Source organism: Lepidochelys kempii, chromosome 4 (genome assembly GCF_965140285.1).
Source record: "Lepidochelys kempii isolate rLepKem1 chromosome 4, rLepKem1.hap1, whole genome shotgun sequence".
In the NCBI taxonomy this organism is placed as follows: domain Eukaryota; kingdom Metazoa; phylum Chordata; order Testudines; family Cheloniidae; genus Lepidochelys; species Lepidochelys kempii.
Window position 1 is genome coordinate 85,227,964 of NC_136383.1, and position 27,571 is coordinate 85,255,534.

The 27,571-nt window shown below is 39.6% G+C and overlaps 1 protein-coding gene across 1 annotated transcript; it reads left to right on the top strand.

Annotated features, from left to right (window-relative positions):
* Positions 1–219: 219 nt before the first annotated feature.
* On the top strand, positions 220–23,939 carry MSR1 (macrophage scavenger receptor 1). The gene is made up of 8 exons (XM_078852661.1): positions 220–630; positions 3,040–3,262; positions 5,462–5,542; positions 10,262–10,342; positions 12,366–12,433; positions 12,911–13,001; positions 22,365–22,547; positions 23,806–23,939. Exons 1-8 carry the CDS (start codon positions 220–222, stop codon positions 23,937–23,939), a joined length of 1,272 nt encoding a protein of 423 aa, XP_078708787.1.
* Positions 23,940–27,571: the final 3,632 nt, after the last annotated feature.

A 27,571-nucleotide genomic window follows, 5' to 3' on the forward strand; every position in this document is an offset into this window, starting at 1 on the left:
CTCACATGCCATGCCAATTCTGTGGGAACAAAGTAATTTTAACCCATAATATGAGGAATGCTGAGGCCCTGGATAATTTATTTAAGAACAAATTATACAGTCTTGATACTTAATCTATTGATTTAATTATCTCAGTACCCTGCATGATTAAATAATTGAAGAACCTAGCAATAACAGTTGTATTTTCACTTGGAACTTTATTCAGTTCACGTATCCGAGATGGAAAAGAACCTGAAGAATGACACTAATCTAGTTAGTGAGAATAACATACAACGGTGCTTCAGTGGAGATTGTCCTGGCAAAGCAAGAAAAGGAAAAGAGGAGCAGAGAGAACTCATCATAGCTCATACTGAAGCTTTACATCAAATTGCCAAAGAGATTTCAGAGCTGAAAACTAACCTTCACCAAAAGTCAGAGCATTTCCGAAATCTAAGCACAGCAACTGAACAAAAGCTCTGGGAGGTTGGCCTTCAGATTAACACCTCAACCTTAGCAATGCAAGTCCTTCGGAAGTTGATAGAAGATATTCAGACCTCATTTAGGTTTCTGAATTTGACATTAGCTGAAGTTCAGTCTGCTGCAGAAGACAGGAACAATAAATACACAGGAGTGTTCCTTAAACAGCTAGAGGTAGGAAGCTACATTGATTTTGTCACAAGTTTTAAGGCATTGATAGGATCCCCCATCCGTTGGCAAAAGAAAAGGTAACAGCTTTGCCGTGTAGATGGTCAGATTGTTGTTCTTATGACAAATTTGGGAATACATTTTCAGAAGGGCAGAGGGAACAGCTTTTCTTTCTACAAGTGCAATTTGTATCTACTAACATTCATTCCCATATTTTTGCACCAGGAAAATGAACTACATATGCAAATTAGACAACTTAGACCTCTTTCTACTTACCTGATTTGCACCTGACCATGAGATAATTAGTGCAATTATCCTAATTTTCATCCACAGAAGGAAGGCTGCCCTGTTGAAAAATTACCCGGTCCCAAAGAGATCATGTTGGCAGGTTAACATTTTGTTCATTTACTTTCATCCCAATGGGACTTAGGCTTTAAAAATCCTGCTTGGCACCTATCTGCATATTTAGGGGCATAAATAAAGACCTTTGAAAATCTGTCCCTTAGGAATGTAAGTCTCATTGAAAGTCAATGGACTTAGCTTTCTAAATGCCTAAACACTTTTCTAAATGAAAGTTATAGTAGAAAGCTCCGAAGTAGAGCTTTGCAAATAACTGATGGAAAAATTTTAAAAAAATACATTTTGGGTATGTTCCGAAATGAAACTGTTTCAAATTTTTTGGCAAACTGAAAATTTGAAAAAAATATATATTTGGAGACAAACAAAACATTCTGTTTGACCTGAAAGGAAGCATCTTGCTTCATTTTCAAGCTTTTATAAAGTTTTTTAAAAATAAAAGTGAATTAAATTTCAAAGTGAAAAGTCATTTCAAATAAAAAAAAATCAAAACGTTTTGTTTAAAAAATGTCAGAACAGGATTTTTTTTCAGAACTTTAGTTTGTTTTTTCAACCTAGACAATTCAGTGAAATGGATTTGAATTCACTGAATGTTTCAGTCAATCCAAATCTGCAGGTTTCAGAGGAAAAAAAGTATTAACCAAAACATTTCACCCAATTCTACTTCCAAGTTACTGGGGCAGTTTGGAAAAAATGTACTAGTGACTACAGTCCTGTACACTAGTCAATATAAAAATGATCAGACATTGACCATTGATTTTAGACAAATATAATGTACCCTTCTTTCTGCAGCAAGTTTTCAAACATAACCATGCAGGTACTGTACTTAACTAAGTGTTAAAGACCAAGGACCAGATTCTAAACTACACCCTTTGTGTAGTCATTCACTCGTGTGCAAAATGAATGCAAAATGCTGCAAAATTATAAGGGTAACACTTCACAATCACTTTCCGCTTCCTAGGCAAAATCCTAAGATGTGGCCAAGATACAGTCAGTGCAACTGAACAGTGGGTGGGGCTTTAAGGCAGCTTTGCATTCCTTCTGTTCAAGAGCCTCCCAGGAGTATGAGCTGATCCCTAGCATAACTTAAAGCAGTTGAGGATCACAAGGACATAGAGGGTATGTTTATGCTGCCTTTAAAAAAACACAACTGGCCTGTGCCAACTGACTTGGGCTCATGAGGCTTGGGCTAAGTGGCTGTTTAACTGTGGTGTAGATATTTGGACTCGGGCTTGAGGTGAGTCTCTAAGACCTTATGAGGTGGGAGTGTCCCAAATCTTGGAGCCCAAACATCTACACCACAATTAAATAGTCCCTTAGCCTGATCCCCTTAACCTGAGTCAGCTGGCTCAGACCAGCCACAGGTGTTTAATTGCAGTGTAGTCATACCCAGAGACTCCCTTTTCCCCAAAATGTCCCCTCCACAGAGTAGGGATGGCATAGAGCTGCTCTGCTTTAAAAAAAAAGAAAGTAATACTCTATATGAAGAACTGAGCCCTAGTTTTATATGGCATTTTGCGAGATAGACTTCAATGGGAGCAGAGTAAGGCCAACGCTGAGCACTTCTGAAAATCCCATCCACCTTTCATTGTGTATCTTGGCCACCTCTGTCAGGTTGCAAAGAATCTGATGTAGTCTCCTAAGAGTTTAAAATAATTTGATACTGTTCTGGGGAAGAATAACCTGATTTAAAATAAGTGAACAACACTCAGATGCATCTGAAGACGTGGTTTTTCACCCACAAAAGCTTATGCCCAAATAAATCTGTTAGTCTCTAAGGTGCCACTGGACTCCTTGTTGGTTTTGAACAACACTGTATTTGCACAAGAAATCCTGAACTGCCAGAAGGTATTATTTCAGTTCTAATGCATCTTAATATCAATAAGGGGCACAAACCTTGCTCAGGGGAATGGTCTTTTCTCACTGGAGTAATTTATTTACTCCCAAGCAGATTCTTTTCTCACTTTTGTTTATTTACCATGTCTATCCCAAAGAATGTAAAAAATAACAATAAAGGGGATTACTCAAATGAGTAAGGTCTCGGACCATCAGTGTTAGAATGAAATACCTAATGATGCTAATATATTTTTACAGGATATCACAAACCTGTGGGATAATTGGTACAACACATCAGCAACCATTGTTACCATAAAACAACAACAAAGCAATCTGGAGCAAGAAATTAAAGGCGAAGTGAAACTTTTGAATAATATCACAAATGACCTCAGATTAAAAGACTGGGAGCATTCAGTAGCGTTAAGGAATATTACATTAGTGCAAGGTAATTTCTGGTGGTTCTTAAAATAAGAATCGGTTAAAATATTTAAGAGTTATCATAAGTGACAAGAAAGGACAGGGATTAAACAGATAAGGGAAGCTATCACTGTAACTGCTGATCCTGTACGTGCTGTTGTGGTAAATAGAGGACATATTTCTCCAGCAATGTCAATTCCCATAGCTTCCAATCCTGCAAACACTTATTCATGAATTTAGTGTTATGCTCATTTGTGTTTACAGGCTGAAGTAGGTAATAATTATTAGCAAGATTACAATTGAAGTAGCAAAATAGAACAATGGTCCATCTATTCCATACCAGCAGTGGCCTATGATGGATGCTTCATATTTGACTAATGAGGCAATGCTACCTCATAGGGTAAATTCATTCCTAACCCTTGCTGATGAACCCTGAAGAATGAGAACTGCTCAGACTTAAGCTGATTCATGAGATGCTATTTATTTATATAAATGTCTATTCATTTTGTGAATCTCACTGATTCGCCATTGTGTTATTCCAGTTTTACATATGTGTAAGTCCTTTGATTTCAATGGTGTTACAACAAGAAAAAGCTGGAACATCGCTGTGATGACTCAGACTCAGAGATTGCTGAAGGCCAGATTCTGCATTGAGAACGTCATGCACTAACTTCTGAAACTTGGCAGACACCCTTTGACTTCAATGGAGATCCACCCACATGCTCCTCAATGCAGGATAATGACCTAAATGTCATTCTTTCTGACTATTTGCCAAGGGAACTAAATGTCCATGACTGTCTGGATTTTTTTCTCAATTTTATACTTAAGTATTTTTCAGAGAGTGTTGGTCTTGAATAAATGGAAAGTTATACAATTAAATTTGTAGATTAAAAATGCAATTATAGGCACACATTGGACTGCACATTCTTTTAACTTTACTTCCCATAACTCCAAATGAAGATGACGAGGATAATTGTCACATCAGGATCTGTAAACTGATTGTTCTTGAGAGAGACAATTAATGTGACAATGCAAGAAAGAATGATCAAGAAGTAGATGAAAGCATGATCAAAGAACAAGCAGAAAAAATAAACATTTTTCCAGACTATTTTCTCATGAGATCAAACTTTTTTTTCAAATTCTCACTGAAACAAAAGAAAAAACACTTTAAATTTTTCAGTTTAAAAAAAATCCAAATCTCGATTTCATGTTTCTTGTCGTAACAAAACCACCTATTATGGTGTAACACTAACATGAATAATATACAATGTGCCCATCTAATGGTAATGTTTAGTATTGCAAATGTTTTGTGTTGCTCTGGTTGGTTATGTCAATAACGTAACAAGGTCCTGCAATGATGTTGACACTGTTAGAGCATTAAAGAAATTAGACTAGTTCTTATTGGAACCAGTGTGAGAATGTGCATTTGCCATTGCACCCTGCAGGTTCACAGTAGCAAACTGCAGAGTTAATTTAGTCTTCCAAAACAGAAAATAAACCTAACCAAATTAACCCTACAGTTTGCTACTGTGAACCTGCAGCATGCAATGTCAAACATACATTCTCAGACTGGTTCCAATAAGAACCAGTCTAATTTCTTATATATTTATTATTGCAGTTGAGTTATACAAGTATCAGATTTTACGCTGAAAACATATGATAAAAAAGTAATTATCTTCCCCATTTTTTGAAAACTGAACAGTTTGTACTTTTAGAAAGAAACCTAAGCATTTACAATGGAGTAAAATGTTTTTCAAAGATCATGTAGTTGCTTTCCTTCTTTTTATTATATCCTCTCTGTTGAATTCTTTAGGCATCATTTTAATAAATACATTTTATATGTTGCTTTGAATATTGCTATGACAGTGCACTTTTTCACTCAATTGCATAAAGTATCTATGCTGTTTCATTTTCATCCTCTTCCCTCGCCTTTAGTTCTTTTCCTCTGCATTCCACCAAAACATGACCTTCTGTGTTTCAGGAATCAAGGTTTTAGAAACTCCAACCTCTAGGTCTTTGGTTAAGAGTCCTAAATGGGGGCTATACTTTGTTTTCTATCACTTGCATGCAGTAGTATCCCTATCAGTGTTATGGTGGTTGAACCACCACAATTGCAGATTGGTCTTTTTCTGAATATTGCTAATGAAAAATGATAAGCCTATCCTTTCGTGTATGTAATAAATTAATGATTTACAGTAATGGTGTATCATGTCCAATTTTTTTAAAGGTCCTCCTGGGCCCAAAGGAGAGAAAGGTGATAAAGGTGTCAGAGGAGATCAAGGCGTAGAAGGAGTTCATGGGCTAAGAGGTACGTTGGCTGTCATATAATGAATAATCCTGAGAACAAGGTGCACGTACTGGATACTCAATAAAGTCACGCTTATGATCATGTGAAGTCCCAGGTAAAAGGTTAATTGTTGAAATCTAAACCCTATCGTACAGAAAAGATTTGCTTTAAATTCAGAAAATATGAACTATTCTATATGGATTTAGTTCAGATTAGCTTGCTGAACAATCTTCCCAGATGCCTAATAACTGGTGCAACCAGCTTGATAACTGTATGTTGGCGGTATCTATCGCATATTGAACACTTGACTTTGCTTATTTTTTTTGTCTTAGATGAAGATAAATCGTTTCATTTTAAAACCACAAAAACAAACAAAAATCGCCAATAGGCTACATCTTGTGTGTGTGTGTGTGCGCGTGTGTGTTTTAAAAGAAAACCCAACAGATTCGGAGAAATACACTACATAAATATCAGACAGACTCTAGCTGGATTCTATTTCTCTCGTGATGTACTGGAATAGATCTGTTTCAACTCACTGGATGTGAATTTAAATGCTGAGTAGAATACAAATTCACTTTCACCTTTGCTGTCAGCAACTGTATGTAGTTTATTTGGAGCAAGTCTTGGTTTTTACCATTTTTCTATATGTTTTATTTGCTAAAATCTATAGCATAATTAATAAACTTTAGAAATTAAAGAAGATAAAGGGAAATATTATTTCCTTCTAAAAGAATAAGAGAAGTCAGCGAGTAAAATAATTGGCTCTTAATTCCTCATAAGTATCACAAAAACCCGGGTAGTGTTTCAAAGCAAGGACTGTATACAGGACGATGTGTTTTTTACTTTGCATATCATCTCATGAAGCTAGAAAAAGCCCAAATATGTAGCACTACATTATTTTCATCATCTTTGATTACGTAAATCTCTTTCCATCCCTGATCAATGTATTGACCAGTCCAAGTTTAATTAGTTTAAAAGTTTAAAAGCAAGAGTTTGGTTCCTGACTGTCCTTCTGATCATTTTGCTTAAGAAACTAATGCATCAGCTGAAAGCCTATCTATGGGGATTCCTTGTCCTTGAATATTCTGCCAGATTAGCTTTATCTTGAAGAGTCAGTTTACATGACTGCACATCTGTGGATCTTGACAATAGTGCATTAATGTCATGAGCAAGGGAAGTAACCAGTATTATATCAAAGTCCACAACCTTTGCTATTATCAAGGCTCTGTCAGCATTTCCATTATAAACTACTATCGTCAAAGCTTTGTAACTCAACCATAAAAGGTCAGTCTGGATGACAACTTGCAAATGGTTTCATTTTGGGAGCATCTTTTTCAGCTGTTCCTAAACTTTACGTTTGCAAAATGAAAAGCACCAATATTTTACCTTTTGTTGTTGTTTGTTTTGGTTTGTTTTTTTGGAAGATGAGGGGCAAGGCAAAAGAGATTCTTGTAAATGAAGTGTGAAAATGAACTTTTTAAGTCTCTTAGATTGCACTGATCACACAGATTGGCCTTGGCTTAATTTGGAAAACCACAGAAACAACTACAAATGATACAAAAAGTGTCTTCTGATTATTTTCAACAATAATGTTTCCCAGAGTACTAACTCTGAATACCTGCCTACTTGACCCATCTACTTTAACAATTACAGTAACTTGTTATATGAATGATGTAACAGTAATAATCTATGACTTTCAGTGATGTTAATGGGAGGTCTGCACATGGCTCAAGCATGTTTTATGACTGAATATGTTTACGTGTCAGAGCATGAAAACACCAGTACATTGAAAACTCTCCTACTCCATCTGTACAGTACCTAGCACATTGGGGCCCCATTCTTGGATGGTCCTTAAGCACTACTGTAATAAACATAATTTATAATAATAGTGTTAAAACGTATACCAGTGTTTAGTCCACTAGGTTGTTTTCCGTGGATGTTGACTGATTAATCTCTAACAGTATGAAGTACTTTTATCTCTGGCATTTGTAAAAATTGACTTCATTTAAGGAAGACAAAGAGGGAGGATCATTTGAAATTATGGAAGGAAGCAGAGGCAGATACATCATTAACAAGGCAAAAGCAGCTAAAGTCTGTGGATCTTGTATTAATAGGAAGTCCTAGATCTCTTAAAAACTATGGAGCAGGTCATCAGAAAGTGTAAATTTATATAATACTCTGATGTTTTATAGAGCTATGTTGATTTACACCAGCTGCGAATTTGGACCTATGTATTTATTCTGTAAAATGTATTATGAAATCAAGGGTCAGAACCTTCACTGATGTTAACTGGCTTAGCATTATTGACTTCAATGCAACTACACAATTTATACCAGCTGAGCATATGGACCTTGATAGTAACAGCTGAAGAATGTATAATGTGGGAATGATGTAACTACATTTCTGAAATATCTACCAAGACCAAAACTGTTTTCTCTGAAAAAGGAATAAAGGAAATTTAAAATCGGTTCATCTTGTATGCTCTAGCCATTAGGAAGAAAAAAATAATCTTTTCTAGCTATGAAAAACAGGAAATTAAGTTCAGTTAAAACTCACACACCAGTTGACTAACTAGGAACCTATAGTCTAACTTAGTTTGTTAATGAAATCTGCCAGGAACGGGGAGAGCTGGATCTCAGGAACCCATCCTAAACTAAGGTAATCAGGAGACAGCAGAGCTACAAGTTTTTGCAATGTTGAAGAACACAGAGCCAAACAGAAGGAACTCTATATATTTTCCATATATAATTGGGGGAAGAGGGGAGTAATCTGGTGGTTTGCACAGGTAAAAAACACTAGAGAAGAAGGAAGTCATGGAAACAAACATGGCCGTAAACGAATAACCAGAAATGGCTATAACGCTGTCTGAAATAGCAGGCAAGTCTGATATGGCTACTATTCTGACTGGAATATACAAAACAGTGAAGGCCTTAAAGAAATTGTCCACAAACCAGGAGTGATGACCAAACGTTAACATTTTCTTTTGCTGAATGAATGTGATTATTAAAATATTCTATTAGGCATTAATTTAGAGACACTTAAGAGATATTATTATAATTGTTTAAAACAAATTATAAAGGGAGGGACAGAGGTTGAGAAAGCTTTTCTTAAATGTAGAATCAGAATATTAAAATGCAGAAAAATGATAAGTGCATAATGTTGGGAAAACCCTTCAGTGTCTGAAGGACTTGAATCCCTTCAGCAGAGTTTCTTTGGGTATTAATATGGGAATTAATACAATATAATTATCTGATAAGATATTGGACTGTGTACTTTTTCACAGCACATCCATCTCTCTTAAGCTCTAGTGATGAAAGTATGCTATCTAGCCTTTGACAATAAGGCCTGATCAAAGTCCATTATAGTAAATGGAAAGAATTACGGTAGAGTTACAGATCCAAGGAATTACAGACCAGTCAATTTAACTTCAGTAGCTGAAAAGATAATGCAGCAAATCATTAAGCAATTAATTTACAAACACTGAGATGATAATAAGGTGATAAATAACAGTCAGCATGGATTTGTCAAGAACAAATCATATCAAACCAGCCTGTTAGCTTTCTCTGACAGTGTATCAAGCCTTGTAGATGGGGTGGGTGAAAGCGTTAGACATGGTATTTCTTGACTTTAGTAAGTCTTCTGATACTGTCTCGCATGACCTTCTCATAAACAAACTAGGAAATACAACCTAGATGGAGTTACTATAAGATGGGTGCATAACTCAATGGAAAACCTTTCCCAGAGAGTAGATATCAGTGGTTCACAGTTGAGCTGGAAGGTGTCAAGGTTCCTTCCCCACTCTGAACTCTAGGGTACAGATGTGGGGACCTGCAGGAAAACCTCCTAAGCTTACTTTCACCAGCTTAGGTTAAAACTTCCCCAAGGTACAGATTATTTTACCCTTTGCCCTTGGACTTCCATTGCCACCACCAAACGTTTATCTGGATTTATTTTTATTAGGAAAGCGTTGTTTGGAAATGTCTTTCCCCAAAAAATCCTCCCAACCCTTGCACCCCACTTCCTGGGGAAGGTTTGGTTAAAATCCTCACCAATTTGCACAGATGACCACAGACCCAAACCCTTGGATCTTAACAACAATGAAAAAGCATTCAGTTTCTGAAAAGAAGGATTTTAATAGAAGTAGTAAAAAGTAAAAAAGAATCACCTCTGTAAAATCAGGATGGTAAATACCTTACAGGGTAATTAGATTCAAAACATAGAGAATCCCTCTAGGCAAAACCTTAAGTTACAAAAAGACACACAGACAGGAATATCCATTCTATTCAGCACAACTTAATTTCTCAGCCATTTAAAGAAATCATAATCTAACACATATCTAGCTAGATTACTTACTAAATTGTAAGACTCCATTCCTGTTCTGTCCCCGGCAAAAGCATCATACAGACAGACTCTTTGTTTTTCCCTCCCCCCAGCTTTTGAAAGTATCTTGTCTCCTCATTGGTCATTTTGGTCAGATGCCAGCGAGGTTATCCTAGCTTCTTAATCCTTTACAGGTGAGAGGATTTTTCCTCTGGCCAGGAGGGATTTTAAAGGGGTTTACCTTCCCTTTATATTTATGACAGAAGGGCATATCCAGTGGCGTCCCATAGGGATCAGTTCTGGGTCTGGTTTGTTCAATATCTTCATCAATGATTTAGATAATAGCCTAGAGAGTATACAACAGTGATTTTGATCTGTAATATTCAGATTTGCACTAATTCATTTCTCTGGTTTTGCTAGGTTTTCCTGGAGCCAAAGGGGAAGTTGGACAACAAGGTCGTCCTGGAAATCCTGGACAAAAAGGATCAAAGGGAATTCCAGGTATAGTGATTATAGCAAGCAATTAATAGCAATATAGACAAGACATTCAAGTTGAGGTATTTGTCCTGACTGGATTTAAAATGATCCCAGCAGAATTCTTTGATAAGATCAGACCTGATCATTCATCTCAAAAATATCTCTCTCCTCAGGATGGATGGCAAAGCTTAAGTAACTATGGCCCTCAATTGCACAATGCTTTCCCCTCCTCTAGTCAGCTATAAAATATAAAGTACTATAAAAAGAAAGATCATGGGGCATACTACAGCCCTGAGCCATCTGATTTACACCACTCTGGCAGCACAAAGTGGGTAGAAGGCCAACTTAAACAGCTGTTTGGGGATTCCCTCAATGTAGGACCCCTGTACGATAACTAACCCCTTCTTGACATTTGTATAAGGGGCACATCAGTGACCCTGCTTTGGTTTGGAAGGGGTTAAAGGGCTGCCCCGGGGAGCCAATCACAAGCAGACTTGAGGCAGCCAATCAGGGCCTGACTGGGTCAATATAAGAAGGGCTCCTGGGGAGAAGGAAGTCAGTCTTGCTGTAGCAGTGGAATAAGAAGGACCTAGCTGTCTGGTGGAGACAGGGATACCTGGAACACAGCAGTACTGAGAAAGGGCAGGCTGAGCTGGGGAGCTCTGGCCTGGTGACCTCCCGGGCTGAGGTCTTGCAGCAAAGCCTGAGGAGGTACTAGGGCTGCAGGGAAGCAGCCAGGCCAAGAAAATGCAGCAAGTCGATGAGTGGCAATTTCAGACTGCAGTTTGCCCCTGAGAGAAGGGGCAATTTCAGACTGCTGTTTGCCCCTAGATGATGACTGGCAGTAGCCACTGAGGCAAGGTGGTATAGGGGGTTGGGGTTCCCCTGGGAGGGGAGACCCAGTGTGTGGGAGGGCAGCATCCCAAGGTAAGGAACTCTGAGGTCCAGGAGGCACACGGGGCCAGAGGTGGTGGAGACAACAGGACAGGTAACTGAGGGTAAGAAACCAGCCAGAGGAGGGCGCTCCTGAGCTGGATGAGCTAATTCCCGGAATGACCAGCAGGAGGCACCACTCCGGTGAGTGCTCTGCCTTACTACATGTAGACAATTATGATAAATTAGGTACTGTTTCCTTTACACCACAACAAGTCACTTCATATAAGAAATGACAAATAGCACAGTGAAGGAAAAGGACATTATAGAAAAGGGGAAAGAGAATTACAAAAGAATGAAGAGGGAGAAAGAAAAGAGCCACATAAAAAGGAAACAGAAAGAATCAGAACTATTTTTTATTTTAATTTTTTGGAAGCTGATTACTTTTTTATTTGTACATAAAACTATATGCACTAGTACACTAAATACTAATGCAAGCCATTATCATATGGACTTAGTTGAGAATGCTGCTCCATAAATACATGTACATGGAGCCAACAGGAAGGTTGCTGAGTTTGTTCATCATTTCTGAAAATCAAGTCACTTATTTTGGTATCTAGAAAGGATTTAGGAGGTTAACTGCAGGTTCCTATATTTGCACTTCTTAAGTAGGCATTTTTGACCACAAGTTCACTGGAAATGTGGCTAGTGTTATCCACAGTTATGCATTTATTTTGAGGGATTTTTTTTGGTCACAATGTTATTTTGAATGAATTTTTATCTTTAAATTTAATTTTCTTAACATGCAGTACCAATATTCACAAATAGCTTCCCTGTTCCTGAGAAGTTTTACACGTAAATTAAATCATTGTAGAAACTTCAGGAAAATCAAACCCAGAAGAAACCAAATCACTATTGTACACTAAGGATAATCCCCAAAACTGAAATTGCTCTGTCAGTAGTAGGGTGTGGGTGCTTGGCCTGAGAGCTCCCCTCCCTAAGAAAAAAAAAAAAAAACATCTTTTTTCTTCAGATGTTGTGGATGCTGTGGGTAGAGTGAAAGGGAGAGATGTACTCCAATGTAGCTTTACCTGGGTTGCAAACCAAAGTTATCTCCATCAGTGTAAGTCACTATTTTACATCAGTGCATCATGTCTGGTTTTTCACTGGTCAGAAAGTCTGAGTCTACAAACAGCCAGAAAAAAATATCAGAGGTATGAACCGTCCATTCAGCCTAATGAGGTATTACTGTAGAAACTTACTGCCATGTCAAGCTCCTCTGCAACCATGTGAGCAGAAGACTCAATTGGGGGTGGTGTGGGAGAGCTTTTGATGCCACTAACCAATGACAGTGACTCTGCTGTGGAGGTATAGTCTTTTGCACCCTCAGAGTCTTTTGCATAGGTGGGTGACCGTTAAGTCCTCCTTCTCTGGGACTGACTTAAACCTGTCTAAAGAGAAGCAATGGTAGTCTGGGAAAGGAGGGAGCTCCAGTCTCCTCTAAGAGGATTCGTGGTAATATCCTGATAGCTGTGCAGAGAGCTTTTCCTGGTGGAACGGGGGCCATACGGGCCCACAGCGAGTGCTATGTGGGGATGTACCTAGGGCACCAGATTGACTTACTCAAGTCCTGAGAGCTGGTAAAAAAGTCTCTTTCAGAAACCTCCCTTGTTTGACCCTCTCAATGAATTTTTCACATAAATATTGTTACTAATATAGGTCTTTTTAATCTTCTCCACACACACAACTGATTTAGGGCCAAAAGGGGAGAAAGGAGACAAAAGCGGAAGTAGCAACACCATTGCAATATGTAAGTAACACTTAAATAGTTATTTGATTTAAAGAGCATGTATTTTTCTGTTTTTTTCTCTTTACTTAACTTGGTAAGTGTTCTTGTAAGAAAAAAACGTGCCGCTGGGCTTAATGTGGGCAGGCAATATGCAGGCTTCTACATGCAAAACTCTGGCTCTATAACGTAGTCCTGACCTACAGTGACTCCATTAATCCAGTACCGACCCTTTCTGGAACAAAAAAATGTCAAAAAGTGTGTCAAACTGTTTTGTGGCTTTAGTCATATGGATATCCACCAAGATCTACACTCGGAACGCTGAGCTCCATTCAGTTGGAGCCTACATGGCAGATCTCAATGGAACTGAACACAATAGTTTATTTATTTAGTGTTCTGTGTGAAAAAAACCTTTGAGCATTGACAGAAAGATCCAACAGAAATAACTGAGAAAAATAAAATGTGATTAAGTTAAAATAACAGAAAAGCATGGAATTTTAGTCATTAGATGGTTTGGCAACTGCTGCTAAAGAGTAGGTAAGAGTGAGGACTGATGATATTGTTTCATACTAAAACCATTGATCTCTTTCTGTAAGATTCTCACATTATCCAAATTGCAAACGTGCAATTTTTTTTTTCACCTGGTGTTTGGGAGGTTAAACTGCACCTATGGCAGTTCTCTGGGTGGGAAATCATTGTATTTATTACCAGGCTTACATTACTTTGAACAAAGGCTCAGACTAGTATTCTGTTTGCTCTAAATAAAAGTTGGTCAAATATCAAGTACAAATAATATGCCAGATCCCACGCCATGACAGAAATGCTTCTAAATCACCTTTATAAAGTGGCCTGTCCCTGTACCATGTTGGCCCCACAGTGCCAGTTAGCGCAATCCGAAGATTAGGAGCACATGGCTATAAAGGTTTATAGAAATAATGCAATCAAATACTGAAATGAAATTACTCAAATAGAATTTTATTTAAATGCAGAAGCTTGTTTCACCCTTAAGATCAAACACCAATTTCTGTTTCCTTGTAGAAAGCAAGGAGAACTACCGGCACTTTCCTTGCTGTCCATTTTTAAACAAAGATAAAATGAGATTCAGTGATAGGATTTTTTTTTTAAATCCCCAAGACAGTTTAAAATAACAAGAGAATGAGAGACATTCAGAATATAAGCTGTGGTTAGTCAAATAAGACCACACATATCCACTCAAAAGCATAAAGTTAAAGTGATTAAGAAGCAATCTGTACTTCTGTTCATATTTCAGCGACTGAGAATCAAATGGTGGAATACAGTCTATTTTGAAATATAACCATACTCTTGCACTGTAGTGCAAACGTCAAATATAAGCTTGTAACATTGCAAAATACCTCTCACCCCCCACCTGTTTCTACAAGGATTTCATTTCAAGCAGAAGGGCAATTTTAAACCTTGCTTTATTTACTCAGATTGCTTACCTTTGTAAAGAATATACCCACTCAATTAACAACAAACCTCCACAACTAGCTCCTATTGGCCGGTTTACTGTACAGAGGATAATTCATTTACGCCATCTGGCTGGAACCTCTAACCTACAGTCTCAGTAATGGGTCTTGCCTAATTTATTTTCAGGGTCAGTATTTCCATGATGTAGATTCAGCAAGCATAGCCTTTGTTTCTCCTTGGGCTGACAGGTATGTTTCTGCACAAGAAGTCTGGAACCTCTCGCCCAACTGGAAATGGAGCCTTTATAGCTAGTTAAACCAATCCACGTGTCAGCCAAGCTGTGCTCGTTGCAGGATGAGGTTGAGGGTGGGACAAAAGTACGTCACTTCTGTATTCCTCCAATCCTTGTGTTTGCAGGGAGCGAGACTGTCCGCTGGCATAAATTAGAGGAATCTTAGTACTTAATACTGTTTTAATTGACTGCTTACCCTAACATCAGCAGGGGCAATTGTGTCAGCCAGGGATCACCAGAACCCAGCTCCTCCCTGCTCTACATGTCATCTATACTGACAGGGGTCAGAAGCAGGAGGCAACCAGTAGTTACACTAGCTGCATTGTAGACAGGGATTCCACTGCTGGGATCCTGTTTGTGCCACTCTGATGGCACAAAATGTCACAGTTACAGAGTAACCTGTCCCCTTCCTAGTCTCTCTGTGTACACCCTTCATGCCTCAGGCTTTTACCTGTCTGAGGGTGGAATCACACAATTCTACTCTGAGATCAGGCCCTGGACTACAGTTCCTGGTGTATCTATAGTTCTTACCCTACAGGTCCAACTGAATTCAGACACCTGCAGTTCTTCCTTTCAAGAACCAGTGAGCAGTGGCATCTAGTGAGAAAACAGCCTTCTTAAAACAAACTACAGTTTGTGTTCACAGTAGGAACAAAGTATTGAGAGAGAATTTTAAAAACAGTCTATATGCATGTCTATCTTACCCACTGGCTTACCATCCTCTGTCGATAACCTAGCCAGGCCTAACTTCTTCAGACACTCCCAGTGGGTTCCAGTGTCTCTCTGGCTCCCCGGAACAACTACCTCGCTCTTTCTTCAGAGTTCCTTTTTTAAACTCCCCCATGGTATTCCTGGGCCATTTCCTGTCTGGGCATGTTCTCTTTACAGCTCTCAAGCGTTTGCAGTGAAATGGCTTATCTTGTTTTTTTTGTTCCCTCCTGCTTGTTTTTTTTTTTTCAGATAGCCCTCCAATATATTCATACATAAACAGCCCAATAACCAGGCCAACATACAATACTCATAAATTATTACAGAGCGGCTCCTAATCTGTCACACAAAGTTCACATAATGTGGTACATGATGTTGTCCTCATTTTGGTTTTGGCTTGTATAAGCACCCTGCACTCAGAACTTTATGAAATTCTTAGATCTGCAAAACTGGGCTGGCAATCTCATGTGAACAACTTTTGTCATAGACCAATCAGAAACAATCCGTAAAGACTGGAAATCTCAGGGGGACAAGCCTGTTCTTATGCAAATCCAGCCAAAGTTGATCTGGAGATTGAGGGAGATCAGACTTTGCCCATGGTATTTTGTTGCTTCCAATCTGATCTCAGCCAAAACCCATAAGTACAAAGCTAAAATAAATATTAAAAAGTTAACCAACATATCTGAAACTTCCAAAAAAAGGTTCAATTCAGATTTGGAGGAAAGGTTCCTGGGGAGGGACAGGAAAGTCCTTTAGCCATTTTTGTTTCCCCATCCTCAATGCAGGCTAATGTGTCATAAGGCTAAGAAGTGACTGTTCAGTATGACATAGAACATTAAACAATAAACCAGAACTTGGAAGCAAGAACACTGAAAATGTAGGAGTCTAACCAAGGTCATTTGAGGAAAAAAACCCAAGAGAGAGGTGACCTCTGACGTTAACAGTAGACCTCTTACCAGATCACAAATCCAGGTGTCACAGTCTGAGTATTAGAGTAGACCTTATAAATAAAGGGGTGGGGGAGTTGTGTGTGAGCAAAAGACCCTGAACAGATTTCATAGCAGAGGGCAGAAGCCATCAACAGAGGACAGGACAAAAATGTCAGACTAATAAAACAAAACATTATTGTAAACACAGGATAAAACATGATACCCAAAAACTGCCAGTGAGACATCTTATAGATCATGGGAGCGGTATAAGAACCTGAAGACAACAGAAAAATAAAACATATTGAAGATGTTACACTACAAGGAGATTTAGGGACCTCCAATATCAGGGTGTTTGTCAAAATTGAAGTAGTTTGTAATTCTGGAATCTGAACAACAGAAGGGATTCTTCTTGCCTTTTAAAGGAAAGCTTTAGTGATCACTAATTAGTTTTAAAAAAGGAGTACTTGTGGCACCTTAGAGACTAACAAGTTTATTTGAGCATAAGCTTTCGTGAGCTACAGCTCACTTCATCAGATGCTCACAAAAACTTATGATCAAATAAATTTGTTAGTCTCTAAGGTGCCACAAGTACTCCTTTTCTTTTTGTGGATACATACTAACACGGCTGCGACTCTGAAACCTGTAATTAGTTTTAATACTTTAGATAAATAATTACTAAGAGCTAGATCATAGGTAGGAAAGGGAGTGCGGAGCTGCCCTCTGTGCTTGCGTGGCCCATATAAAGGCTAGGTAGAATCCCAGTCCCTCCTTTCAGGAGAGCACAAGGACTTCTCTTTAATGTGTGGAGCAGAACAGGGGAGATAGGAGGGAGGGAGAATGGGCAGACTTCAACTGGACTCCTCATGGGTGCAGGAATCTGGCTACACAAATCTGATTGTAGGACTGGGGCCTTAGTTAGCAACAAACAGCTCACATATCAAAAAACACAATCCAGGTTTTTTTAATCTCTGGATTTATACATATACATTGGGGGAGGCAGAAGGTGAGGATCATCAAGTCACAGCATTTTTGTTAACCTTTTATTTAAGCACCTGATCCTAGAATTGATCCAAATTCAAACCTCCATAAACTGCTCTGGAAGTTCTGTGCAACATCTGATTTCAGATTTGGCTGTGTGTATTTCCTTGTTTATTTTTTATGTATAGTTCAATACCAAAATATTAATAATCAAATAAAGGAAAGTATGTAATTAAAATATGGTCTAAAAGAGTTTAAATCAATTTGTTTGCAATGCAAAATGTTATCCTGAAAAATGCAATTACAACTCTGTTTACAAGTCACTAGTAACCTTTTTATTAAAATCTTTAAGAGTATGGTAATTGGATGATTTTCTTTCACAGTATGGTGGTGGGAAAAGTCACTAATTCATATCCTGCAGTTTAATGTCTGACTTGTCACCTCTCTGGAACATGCACTTAGAAAATCTCAAAGTATCTAATTATAGCACCTGCCTTGTTCAGTGTTTTGTGATCCATATACAAATGTCTCGACTTGCTGCGTAAAGAAATCTTCAAAAGAAAAAGGGTTTAGGGAAAGCTTAAATCAGCATCCTTTGGTTTCTTCCATGCTGTGACATTTATCTATGGAGTTAAGTCATCACACAGTAATAGCTTAGCATACAGCGTGGGCTAATTCTATATTTAGTGATGCCATGAACTAATAGAGAGAGATTCAAATACTTAGAAAAAGTTGTTGACTGATTTGAATGACTAAAGCTTATGTTTTCACAAAGGTTAACAGGAAGATCTGTGCTGTTATAGATACCAAATCCCAGTTCCATTTAAATTTTAATGGGGTAAGACGAGTAGATCCTACCTGCAGAGGGGAGCCGATTTTGGATGAGTCACCCAGTTCTTCTGAGACCTGTTTTAATCATAGAATTATAGAATATCAGAGTTGGAAGGGACCTCAGGAGGTCATCTAGTCCAACCCCCTGCTCAAAGCAGGACCAATCCCCAATTAAATCATCCCAGCCAGGGCTTTGTCAAGCCTGACCTTAAAAATATCTAAGGAAGGAGATTCCATCACCTCCCTAGGTAAAGCATGCCAGTGTTTCACCACCCTCCTAGTGAAAAAGTTTTTCCAATATCCAACCTAAACCTCCCCCACTGCAACTTGAGACCATTACTCCTTGTTCTGTCATCAGCTACGACAGAGAACAGTCTAGATCCATCCTCTTTGGAACCCCCTTTCAGGTAGTTGAAAGCAGCTATCAAATTCCCCCTCATTCTTCTCTTACGCAGACTAAACAATCCGAGTTCCCTCAGCCGCTCCTCATAAATCATGTGTTCCAGTCCCCTTATCATTTTTGTTGCCCTCCACTGGACTCTTTCCAATTTTTCCACATCCTTCTTGTAATGTGGGGCCCATTGTAGTGTAATGTCACCTTCAACTTTATTCTAGTTCATCCAGTCCACTTAGCACAACATAATCCTGGAAAGATTCCAGAATGCGCCTAAAGGAAGTGGAGTAGCAGCGCCTGTTCCCCTCCAACTTCATGTGCCTCACTCTAGAAACAAAAATCCATATGATTTCCATGAAACCAGAAATAAAGCCTAAGACTTGTAGTGATTTACAGATGTCCAGATAAAGAACTTGCTTATTGGTTGGAAGTGCACATGGACCTTCGGGTCAGCATAAGACTGGAATTCCTCAGGTTCATTTTTCTTAGACAATGCCACAGACAGACTAGTATCCAATCTCTTCTAACCACATGGAAACCATGGGTTTCACCTGGGCTATCTCTGACCCCCATGCTCAGATGTCTCTCACATTCTGGATGGTTTGCAGTCTTGCATGAAGACTCTATCATCAAAAAAGATGACCGCTGTATACAATAGATAGCGGCCACAGGACAGATTCTCCACTGCCTTGAACCTTGTGTTGGCATTTATAGTCTAGTTCAAAACAGTCCAATATGATGTAATAACCAGGAAAAGCCTTACTAAGAAGGATCCAGTGATGTGAATGCAAGCAAAAACCTTGAGCCAAGTCATCAGTTAGTTACAATTGAACTGTACTAGATAATATCTAAAAAGAAATTGGAGCAAGTGTAAGAGAATTAGATATGGAATGGCCAGCTAAGCATGTTTGTAACAATGGGGACATAGGTTAATGAGTCTGCAGCCAGCATTTTAAAGAGACTGTGTCACTTTAAGATTGAAATAGAAACTGATCACAGGTAAAGACTCTATGGGCCTGATTCTCCTGTGTTATAAAGCATTGGGTACAAAGGGAATAACTATTACTGGAGATTTAACAGCGTAAGCAAGGGGAGAATCTGGCTCTGTGACTGAACAGTGGGAGCTGATAGGCTGCATATTTGGGATTAAATAAAACGGTTGTATTTGAGTAGCGTTGCATGAGATTCCTTTTATACCATTTACATGGCATATGGCAGGAAGCCTACACAGTGATAGTTTACATGCACAGTGTGGCTGACACTAAGGCAGGCTCCCGGCCTGCCCTGGCCCCACACCACTCCCGGAAGCAGCTAGTGCTTGCAGAGCAGGGCAGGGGTGCGTTGGCCCCTTCCGGGAGCGGCATGGTGATGGGGTAGGCAGGGAGCCTGCCTTAGCATCAGCCACGCTGTGCTGCCAACCAGGAGTCACCGGAGGTAAGTGCCTGAGCCCCCTCCTGAAGCCAGCACCCTGAAACGCCTCCTGCACCCCACGCCACAGCCCTGAGCCCCCTCCCAGAGACAGCAGCCCATACCCGCTCCTGCATCCCAAACCCCAGAGCCAGCACCCCCACCCCCTCCTGCACCCCCACCCCCTGCCCCAGCCCTGACCCCCCTGTCCCAGACCCATCCCCCTGTACCTCTTGCACCCTAACACTTTGCTCCAGCCCAGAGCCCACACCCCGCACTCCCCTCCCACACCCCAACACTCTGCCCCAGCCCACAGCCCCCTCCAGCACCCAAACTTCCTCCCAGAGCTTGCACCCCTCACCCCTCCTGCCCCAGGCTCAGACCAGAGCCCCTCCTACACTGCGAAACCCTCAGCTCCAGCCCAGAGCCCACACCCCCTCCTGGTGAAAGTGAGTGAGAGTGGGGGTGGGGGATGGAGTAAGTGGGGTGGGCCTTTTGAGGAAGGGGCGGGGTCTTGTAGAAGGGGCAGGGTAGATCTTGGGTTGCCCTTAAATTCAAAAAGTGATCTTGGACGTAAAAAGGTTGGAGACCACTGGTTTACATTATGTCTACCTTTAAGCAGTATTATCAATCTCTCACTTTTATGAGCTGAACGGATTTACGGCGCACATGCTTCTATCTTTTATGAGTAGATTGGAATATTATGAGATGAACCATGCTGCAAATACCCCTCCTTAACGGCATGCTAAAGATAGATGAATAGGCCCACAATGCTTCATAGTAAAATAATAATTCATTTTGGTTGAGTTAATGAGGTGGTTTCATAAAACAGATGCATTATCCTCAAGATGATGTTCTGAGATTCCAAAGAAGTCATCTCCGGCAAAAACATTTTTTTCTATAGTGTTTCTAAAAAAAAAAAAATCCAGCTAAGAAAAACGCAGAACATATAGTAAATAGAAGGTCCCCAGTACTCTTCACTGTTACTTGAAAGTATTAACCCTAACATTAAAGAACAAGCACTGTGTGTTAAATAAATAATAAAAAAACCTCCAAGCATTAATGCTCATATGAGGATCACTCTCAGCTTTGGCAGTGTCATATCATGCAGTAAGTGAGGAAGTGTCTCAGGAGGTAGCTATTCAGGGCTTCTAGTTCAAGACAAAAATTGTGAATTCCACCTATAAGCCAGAAGGAAGCCAATGCAGATCCTGGAACACTCATGTGACATGCAATGTGGGAGGCACTGCTTACCACAGCTGCTGCTTGCACCATCTTCAGTTTCCAGCTGGATTTAAGGTGTAGGTCTGGGTAGAATACAGTGCAGTAAGCTATCTTTGTGAGAAAAAAGCATAGATAATGGTAATAAGGTCTGCATGCACAAGAGAGAGTTGCAAGAATATCGGGGGGGGGGGGGGCGGGAAACAGCTGTGTTGCTCTTTGCTGTTACCTGATCTAACAGAAGTTGGGAATCTAATCAAACCTCCAAATTGTGAACACAAACACATACTTGTCATGAGAAGGGCAGAAATAATCCTTAGCAAGGGATTTTCTCTCACCTATGCATTTCACTTCTGTCTTATCTTGATTAAACCTCAACCAGTTAGCATTCTCATCTGTGCCTAGTCTCTACAAGACACTGGACAGGAGGCTAAGCTGCACCTACAGACAAAATGGAGACCAGGAGCTGGGCACCAACAGCATACTGAAAACATCATATTCCCCATCTCCTCACTCACCCTTTGAACAGCCTTATATTGCACAAGATGGGTAGCAAAATGGAACCCAGGGAAAGCCCAAATGAGAGCATCCTGAGAGGGGGAAAAAAAGCCATTGCACAAGCCTGGTCTATGGGACTACTCAGACAGGAAGGAACAGAACAACAATGTCCACTGGTGAATTGACAAAGCCTCATAGATCAGCAGCATCAAAGGCAGTTGACAGATCTAATAGTATGGATACTTGAACTACACCAATTGCAAGTAGCTCAACCACATACATAGTACTGTACCCAAATTAACAAAGATCATGGAAATCCATTGTAAGAAGATTAGCAAGAAGCATTTGCAATTCTACATTTTCATCGGCAAATGGTGATGTCATACTTTACACTTCTATAAGATTCCATCCAAGGACTACAAAGGCATCAATGATTCAAATTGCCCAGCAACTCATTGAGTTAGGCAAATATTATCCTTCATTTTACAGGTTTTGAAACTGAGACATAAAGAGGCTAACTGATTCCCCAGTGTCACACAGTGAATTTCAGGAGCAGTGACAGCACCCCCAACTCCTGACCTCCATGCCTGCATTCTAACTCTTTATTACATATGACTGAAACCCACTGAAATATTCCCTGTATGAATCATGGTATCAAGTTTGTATCTAATCAGACCCTACCTTTATTTTCTCCGCTCCAGCTTCCAGTATTCAACTTGTAGGAGGACATGTTCCTAATGAAGGTAGAGTGGAGATTTTTCATGCTGGAGAATGGGGTACTATCTGTGATGACCACTGGGATATTCGTGATGGAGCAGTGGTCTGTAAGAGTCTGGGGTATTCAACAGCATCTAGAATTCACAGTGGTGCCTATTTTGGACAAGGTACTCAAACAAATTTTTAAATTCATATAGTCTAGGTATCCTTTATATCTCCCCCCCATGCACCCTCCTGCCCCCGAATCACAGCTAAAGCTGGGTAGCTAAAGAACTGTTTATGGAACAGTAGCAAGATAAGATACATACAATTAATTGGATTTTCAAAGCCATGCTACTGATTTTTAGGAAAGTAAGTTAAAGGGTGCATTTAAAAAATAATGATAAAATAACTGTTTTACTAAGAGAAAAGGACAGACAAGTAGAAATTAACCATCTGTTTTATCTACAGCAGGTTAAGTAGTCAGTCCAACCCACAAGGAGTATTCTCCGAAACATGGCATTTTACTCAATGTTTTGATTATATAAATAAACTTTATAATTATAACTTATATTTAAAGTGTTTATTACAATTATATAATGCATATTGATGTGATCAGTCATATAGATAAGTTATAATGTAATTATTGTCACAGTATCTGAGAGCCTTTCAAAGAAATCACAACCAAAATGGACCAGATTTTAAATTATTTTCTTCTCTGCTGTTTCCCCCCCCACCTCCACTGCCCAGGACTACTACTATTTCTCTCTCCCACCACACACACACACACATATATGTGATAGATATAATTTGAACAAATCCTTGTACGCCTAGGAATCTATGGAGTTTTTTTTGTGATCTTCATGATCATCACTCATGACAGCCACAGAGAGAGATCAAATCCTCAAGCTCCAAAACCCAAGCACACCACTACTTAAAATGAAGAAAATTTTCCACAGTATAGGGTCTATGACAGACTTTCTCAAATCCTGACATCACTGGTGAAAAGAAAAATATATGTTTCCAATAGTGAAGCTAAGCTTCATAGTGGGTACCAAGTGGGTCAGTCATTTCACAACCAAGGTAGTGTGCTCTGTATAAAGAAACCTAAATTAATTAGACCCATTGCAATTAATACCCAAAATTTTAGAACCATCTCCCAATCAAAGAATATTTTCCAAGTTTCTGGATTTTGGATGTCAACTTAGTTTGGTTATAGGGAAAAATAGGTGTCTTTAAATACTTTAACACACCCCATTTTACCAATTTTACTGGGATATTTATTTAATCTGTGGCATTTTAAATTAAGTCAAGTGTTATATTTAACTATGTTATACCCACCATCAATATTCCTGGTTATTATATATAAGATGTACAAATATTTAGTTTCATGTAAGAATTATCCTTCTGAAATATATATGAGATAAATTATTCTTAACATTGCAGGTACTGGTCAAATATGGATGGATGAAGTTCTTTGTTTTGGCTATGAAACCTCTGTTGAAAATTGTATATTTAAAGGCTGGGGTGTGACAGATTGCAAACATGATGAAGATGCTGGTGTCACTTGTAAAGTTTAATTCAGCCTTCAGAGATGCATAACTCCCACTGAAGGTAATGAGCATATTATGCATATGTAATAGGTATATAAGGACAATAATAGATCTTAAATGTCAATAGTCACCTACTGCAAGCTCTCAGAGTTAGAGAGGTATGAATCTAAAAGGATATTGAAGAAACTAAGGTTCTGATTTTGTAGGCACAGAGGCTTACTGTTAAGCTTGAAAGTAGTCCTGCTGAAATAATTAGGATTCTTCACATGCTTAAAGTTAAGCACATATATGTGTGTTTGCAGGATCAGGGCATAATTTACAGTCATATAGGCTCAAAGAATACAAACTAGTGGGTCAGGACTGACCATGATGATATGTTAAGCAGCCATTTAATAGTTACGTAAATAAAACATAACTAGATGACAAGGACACTTCACTGAATTAAGGTCCTGATTCATGGAAATACACATACTTAACTATAAGCATACAAGTTCCATTGTCTTTAATGAGATAAGAATATGCTTATGTAATGTCTTAACAGAGATGCTTTCGTTAATTGAAGACTTTCATATTATTCTATTTTTATGTGTTTGACTAATAAAATTAACCTGAAGACTTTTTACAACACTGTGGAATGTGCATGTTTTTCCCCTCTGTAAAATTAGCATATTTAAAGAGAAATCTTTGGTACAGAAATAAATGCAAGAGAATCAAACAACTGGAAAGCATAAGGGAGAATTAAACAGAAAGAAATCAGGATGAATTAAACAACTGAAAGCATGCTCTGGGGCCAGATTAGTGGGTGCTAATTCAACCTGGGTACTGGCATTTGTAGTGAACAGACCAAGTTCAGAAGTGGGAAGTAAAGTGATGTAAATTAAAATGTCTTTTCACTTACTTAGCCTCCCTTATATTTCCTTATATCGTCTCTATTGATGCATAAGTAAGTCTAAGAGGATGTAATTTATGCATTGAGAACACTTTACTTTTCCCATATATTCAGATGATCTTCTCCTCTCCTATTCCCAGTTTTGCACCCAAAAGTGACCCAAAAGTTTTGATTAGCTGCTCCTGCTGAAATGTCACTTTACCTTATTCTGGAGCTTGGAATGCTCTCGTTGTACCTTACTGTAAGAGTAAATCTCAATTCTGACATTCCAGATTTCCATTGTCATTTTACAGTGCTGTATTTCCACTGATTTCAGTGGAATTATGGCTGATTTACACTGTGAAGAAGTCAGTAGCTTCTGGGTCATTTCGCTTTGAAAGTGGGGCAGACAAGTCCCCCACTTAGCATAAGATTGTTCCTAAGAATCTTGGCATGTGGGGTGGGGGAGGATGTTCCTAAGGACTGAGGATGGCTAAATAAGAAGTGAGTGAATAGGGCCTGAGTTTAGGGTTCATAATAAAACAAAATCCATTCATCTCATTTCAAGATTAATTATAAAGCTTTTGCACAGCATTAATGCTAATGGGCCTGTGATGGGATATATTAGGTCCTCCAAGCAGCCTAGAGCAGCTGCGTGGGACACAGCCAATCAGAAAGAGCGTGCAGGGAAGCAGCCAATCAGGGCTCAGAAAGCTTGTATAAAAGGGCCTGCTGGGACTAGGCAATCAGTCTACTGGCAAGACTGGACAGAGCAGTTACTGGCTGTAGTCAGATGAGTAAGGACAGTGCTCCTGGCTGGTTGCAATACCTTGACAGAGCAGTTGCTGGCAGGGACAAGTGGGGGAGGGGAGGCAGAAGCAAGGAAAGTCCTCCTGGCTGGCTGTGGGAATGCAAGAAAAAGACTTTAGCCCTCCGATAAGGGTGAAGGTAAAGCTGAAGGAGCTGCAGGGAAGTGGCCCAGGGAACAGTACCATAGAGTTAAAAGGAGCACAGCATGTGGCTGCTATTTATAGGGTCCCTGGGTTGGGACTTGGAGTGGTGGGCAGACCTGTGTCCCCCCTCCCACCAGCCACTAGGGAAGTGGCCAAAGCCCTGAAGAAGGGGAGTTTCCACAGGCCCCAGTGAGCGGGCTAAAGACCCCGAAGAGGGTAGGCATTTGTAGACTTTGATATCCCCGCAAGAAGGGGAATGAACTGGAGAGCTGGGTCCAGTAAGACTTGCTACCGAGTGAAGAGTGTCCAGGAAGGAAGCCCTGGGGGCACTGCTCCATTCCAGAGCAGGGACCATTTGAGAGAGAGCGAGAGAGCCCAGAAGGGGCTGAGACAGTTTGAATCAGCGTACTGTGATAGGCCCTATGGACTAGAACTGACCCCAGGGATAGGGCTTCAGACAAAAGCGATACTGAGTGCACTGAGATAGGCCCTATTGAACTTGTACCCTGGAAGGGGTCTGTTTTGTTTTGCACATACAGACTGTGTGTGACTTGGCCAGAGGGCGGAGTCACTGAAAACCTGCTCAAGACATTAACTGCCAACAGGGCCCACCACAAGCAGCACAAAGCAGAGAGTATAGGCTTGCACGCAGCCAGCAGGGGCACTCCTGGGACATTAGTGGCTCCGTCACAGAGCGAAATACTCTGCTGGTGCAAATAGGAATTCATTTGAGAGAATTTGGAAAGTATTTTCCTCAATTGCTGCAGGAATTAGTGGCTTAGGCCAAAGGAGTTATACAGACAAATAGAGAGTGTGCTTGAGAGGCAAGTAGTTAAAATAAACAGGATACTATTTTATACCTATCCTGAAGACAAAGAATTTCAGTCCCCTGGGCTGGCAGTTAAACAATTTCACAACCATTATACTGACTTCTTATTCCCCCTCCAAATAGCCTGAAACATAAAGCCAAAGCTATGGCGATGTATGGTCATAGTGTTTTATCATGTACAGCACTGACTGACCACTGAATGTGTCCTTGGTGCTATATGAACAAATAAGGAGATACAGAGCTTCCCCAAGGAGCTGCAATCTAGGTCAGACACAAGCAAACCAGCTCAGACACAGAAATAACTGAGTGACAGTACAATGTAGGGAATCTTTACAGAGGTTAAACTTGAAAGGCTTTATAGAAAAACATGTATTTTAAGGAAGGATTTGAAGGAGAATGAGATTGGTGAATTAGAAAATGTGCAGAGAAGAAGAGACATGGTAGACAGCAGTAACCTCATCCAACACCAATTGACTGTAGCGGACATTGGATTGGACCTTTAAAGAAGTAGTTTTTTCAGTCAGGGGCAGCACAGAAGGCAGCACAACATAAAAGCCTTTTCAAAGGATAATAACATAAAGATCAGGATTAAAATCTGTGGTGGAGGAAAACTTTTCTGTTTACCGTAATAATCATCTACTAGCAGTGGTAAGGGGGTGACAAGGCAATTACAAAGAGCAGGATAAATAAGCGTATTCTAGGTGTCCTAAAAGCAATTACATGTGGTCACTATACTCAGTATAACTTCTTGGCTCCTGGGTTTACTTTCTATGTATAGGAAAAACAACAAATAGAGAGAAAATTGACATGCCAGGTTGTGTTTTGATGGAAGACGAAATTCCCTTCAGCTATCTTTTATCTGTCTTTTTTCCTTATGCTTCACAAGCTACCAAGCCTGAATGGAACACAAAGGTTTCATCATATTATACATTTTTAATCTCTTTTCGGTGCTGTGTTAGTATAAAGTTGTTCCAAATCCATTTGTTAATCATCCATTAATAACCTCCCT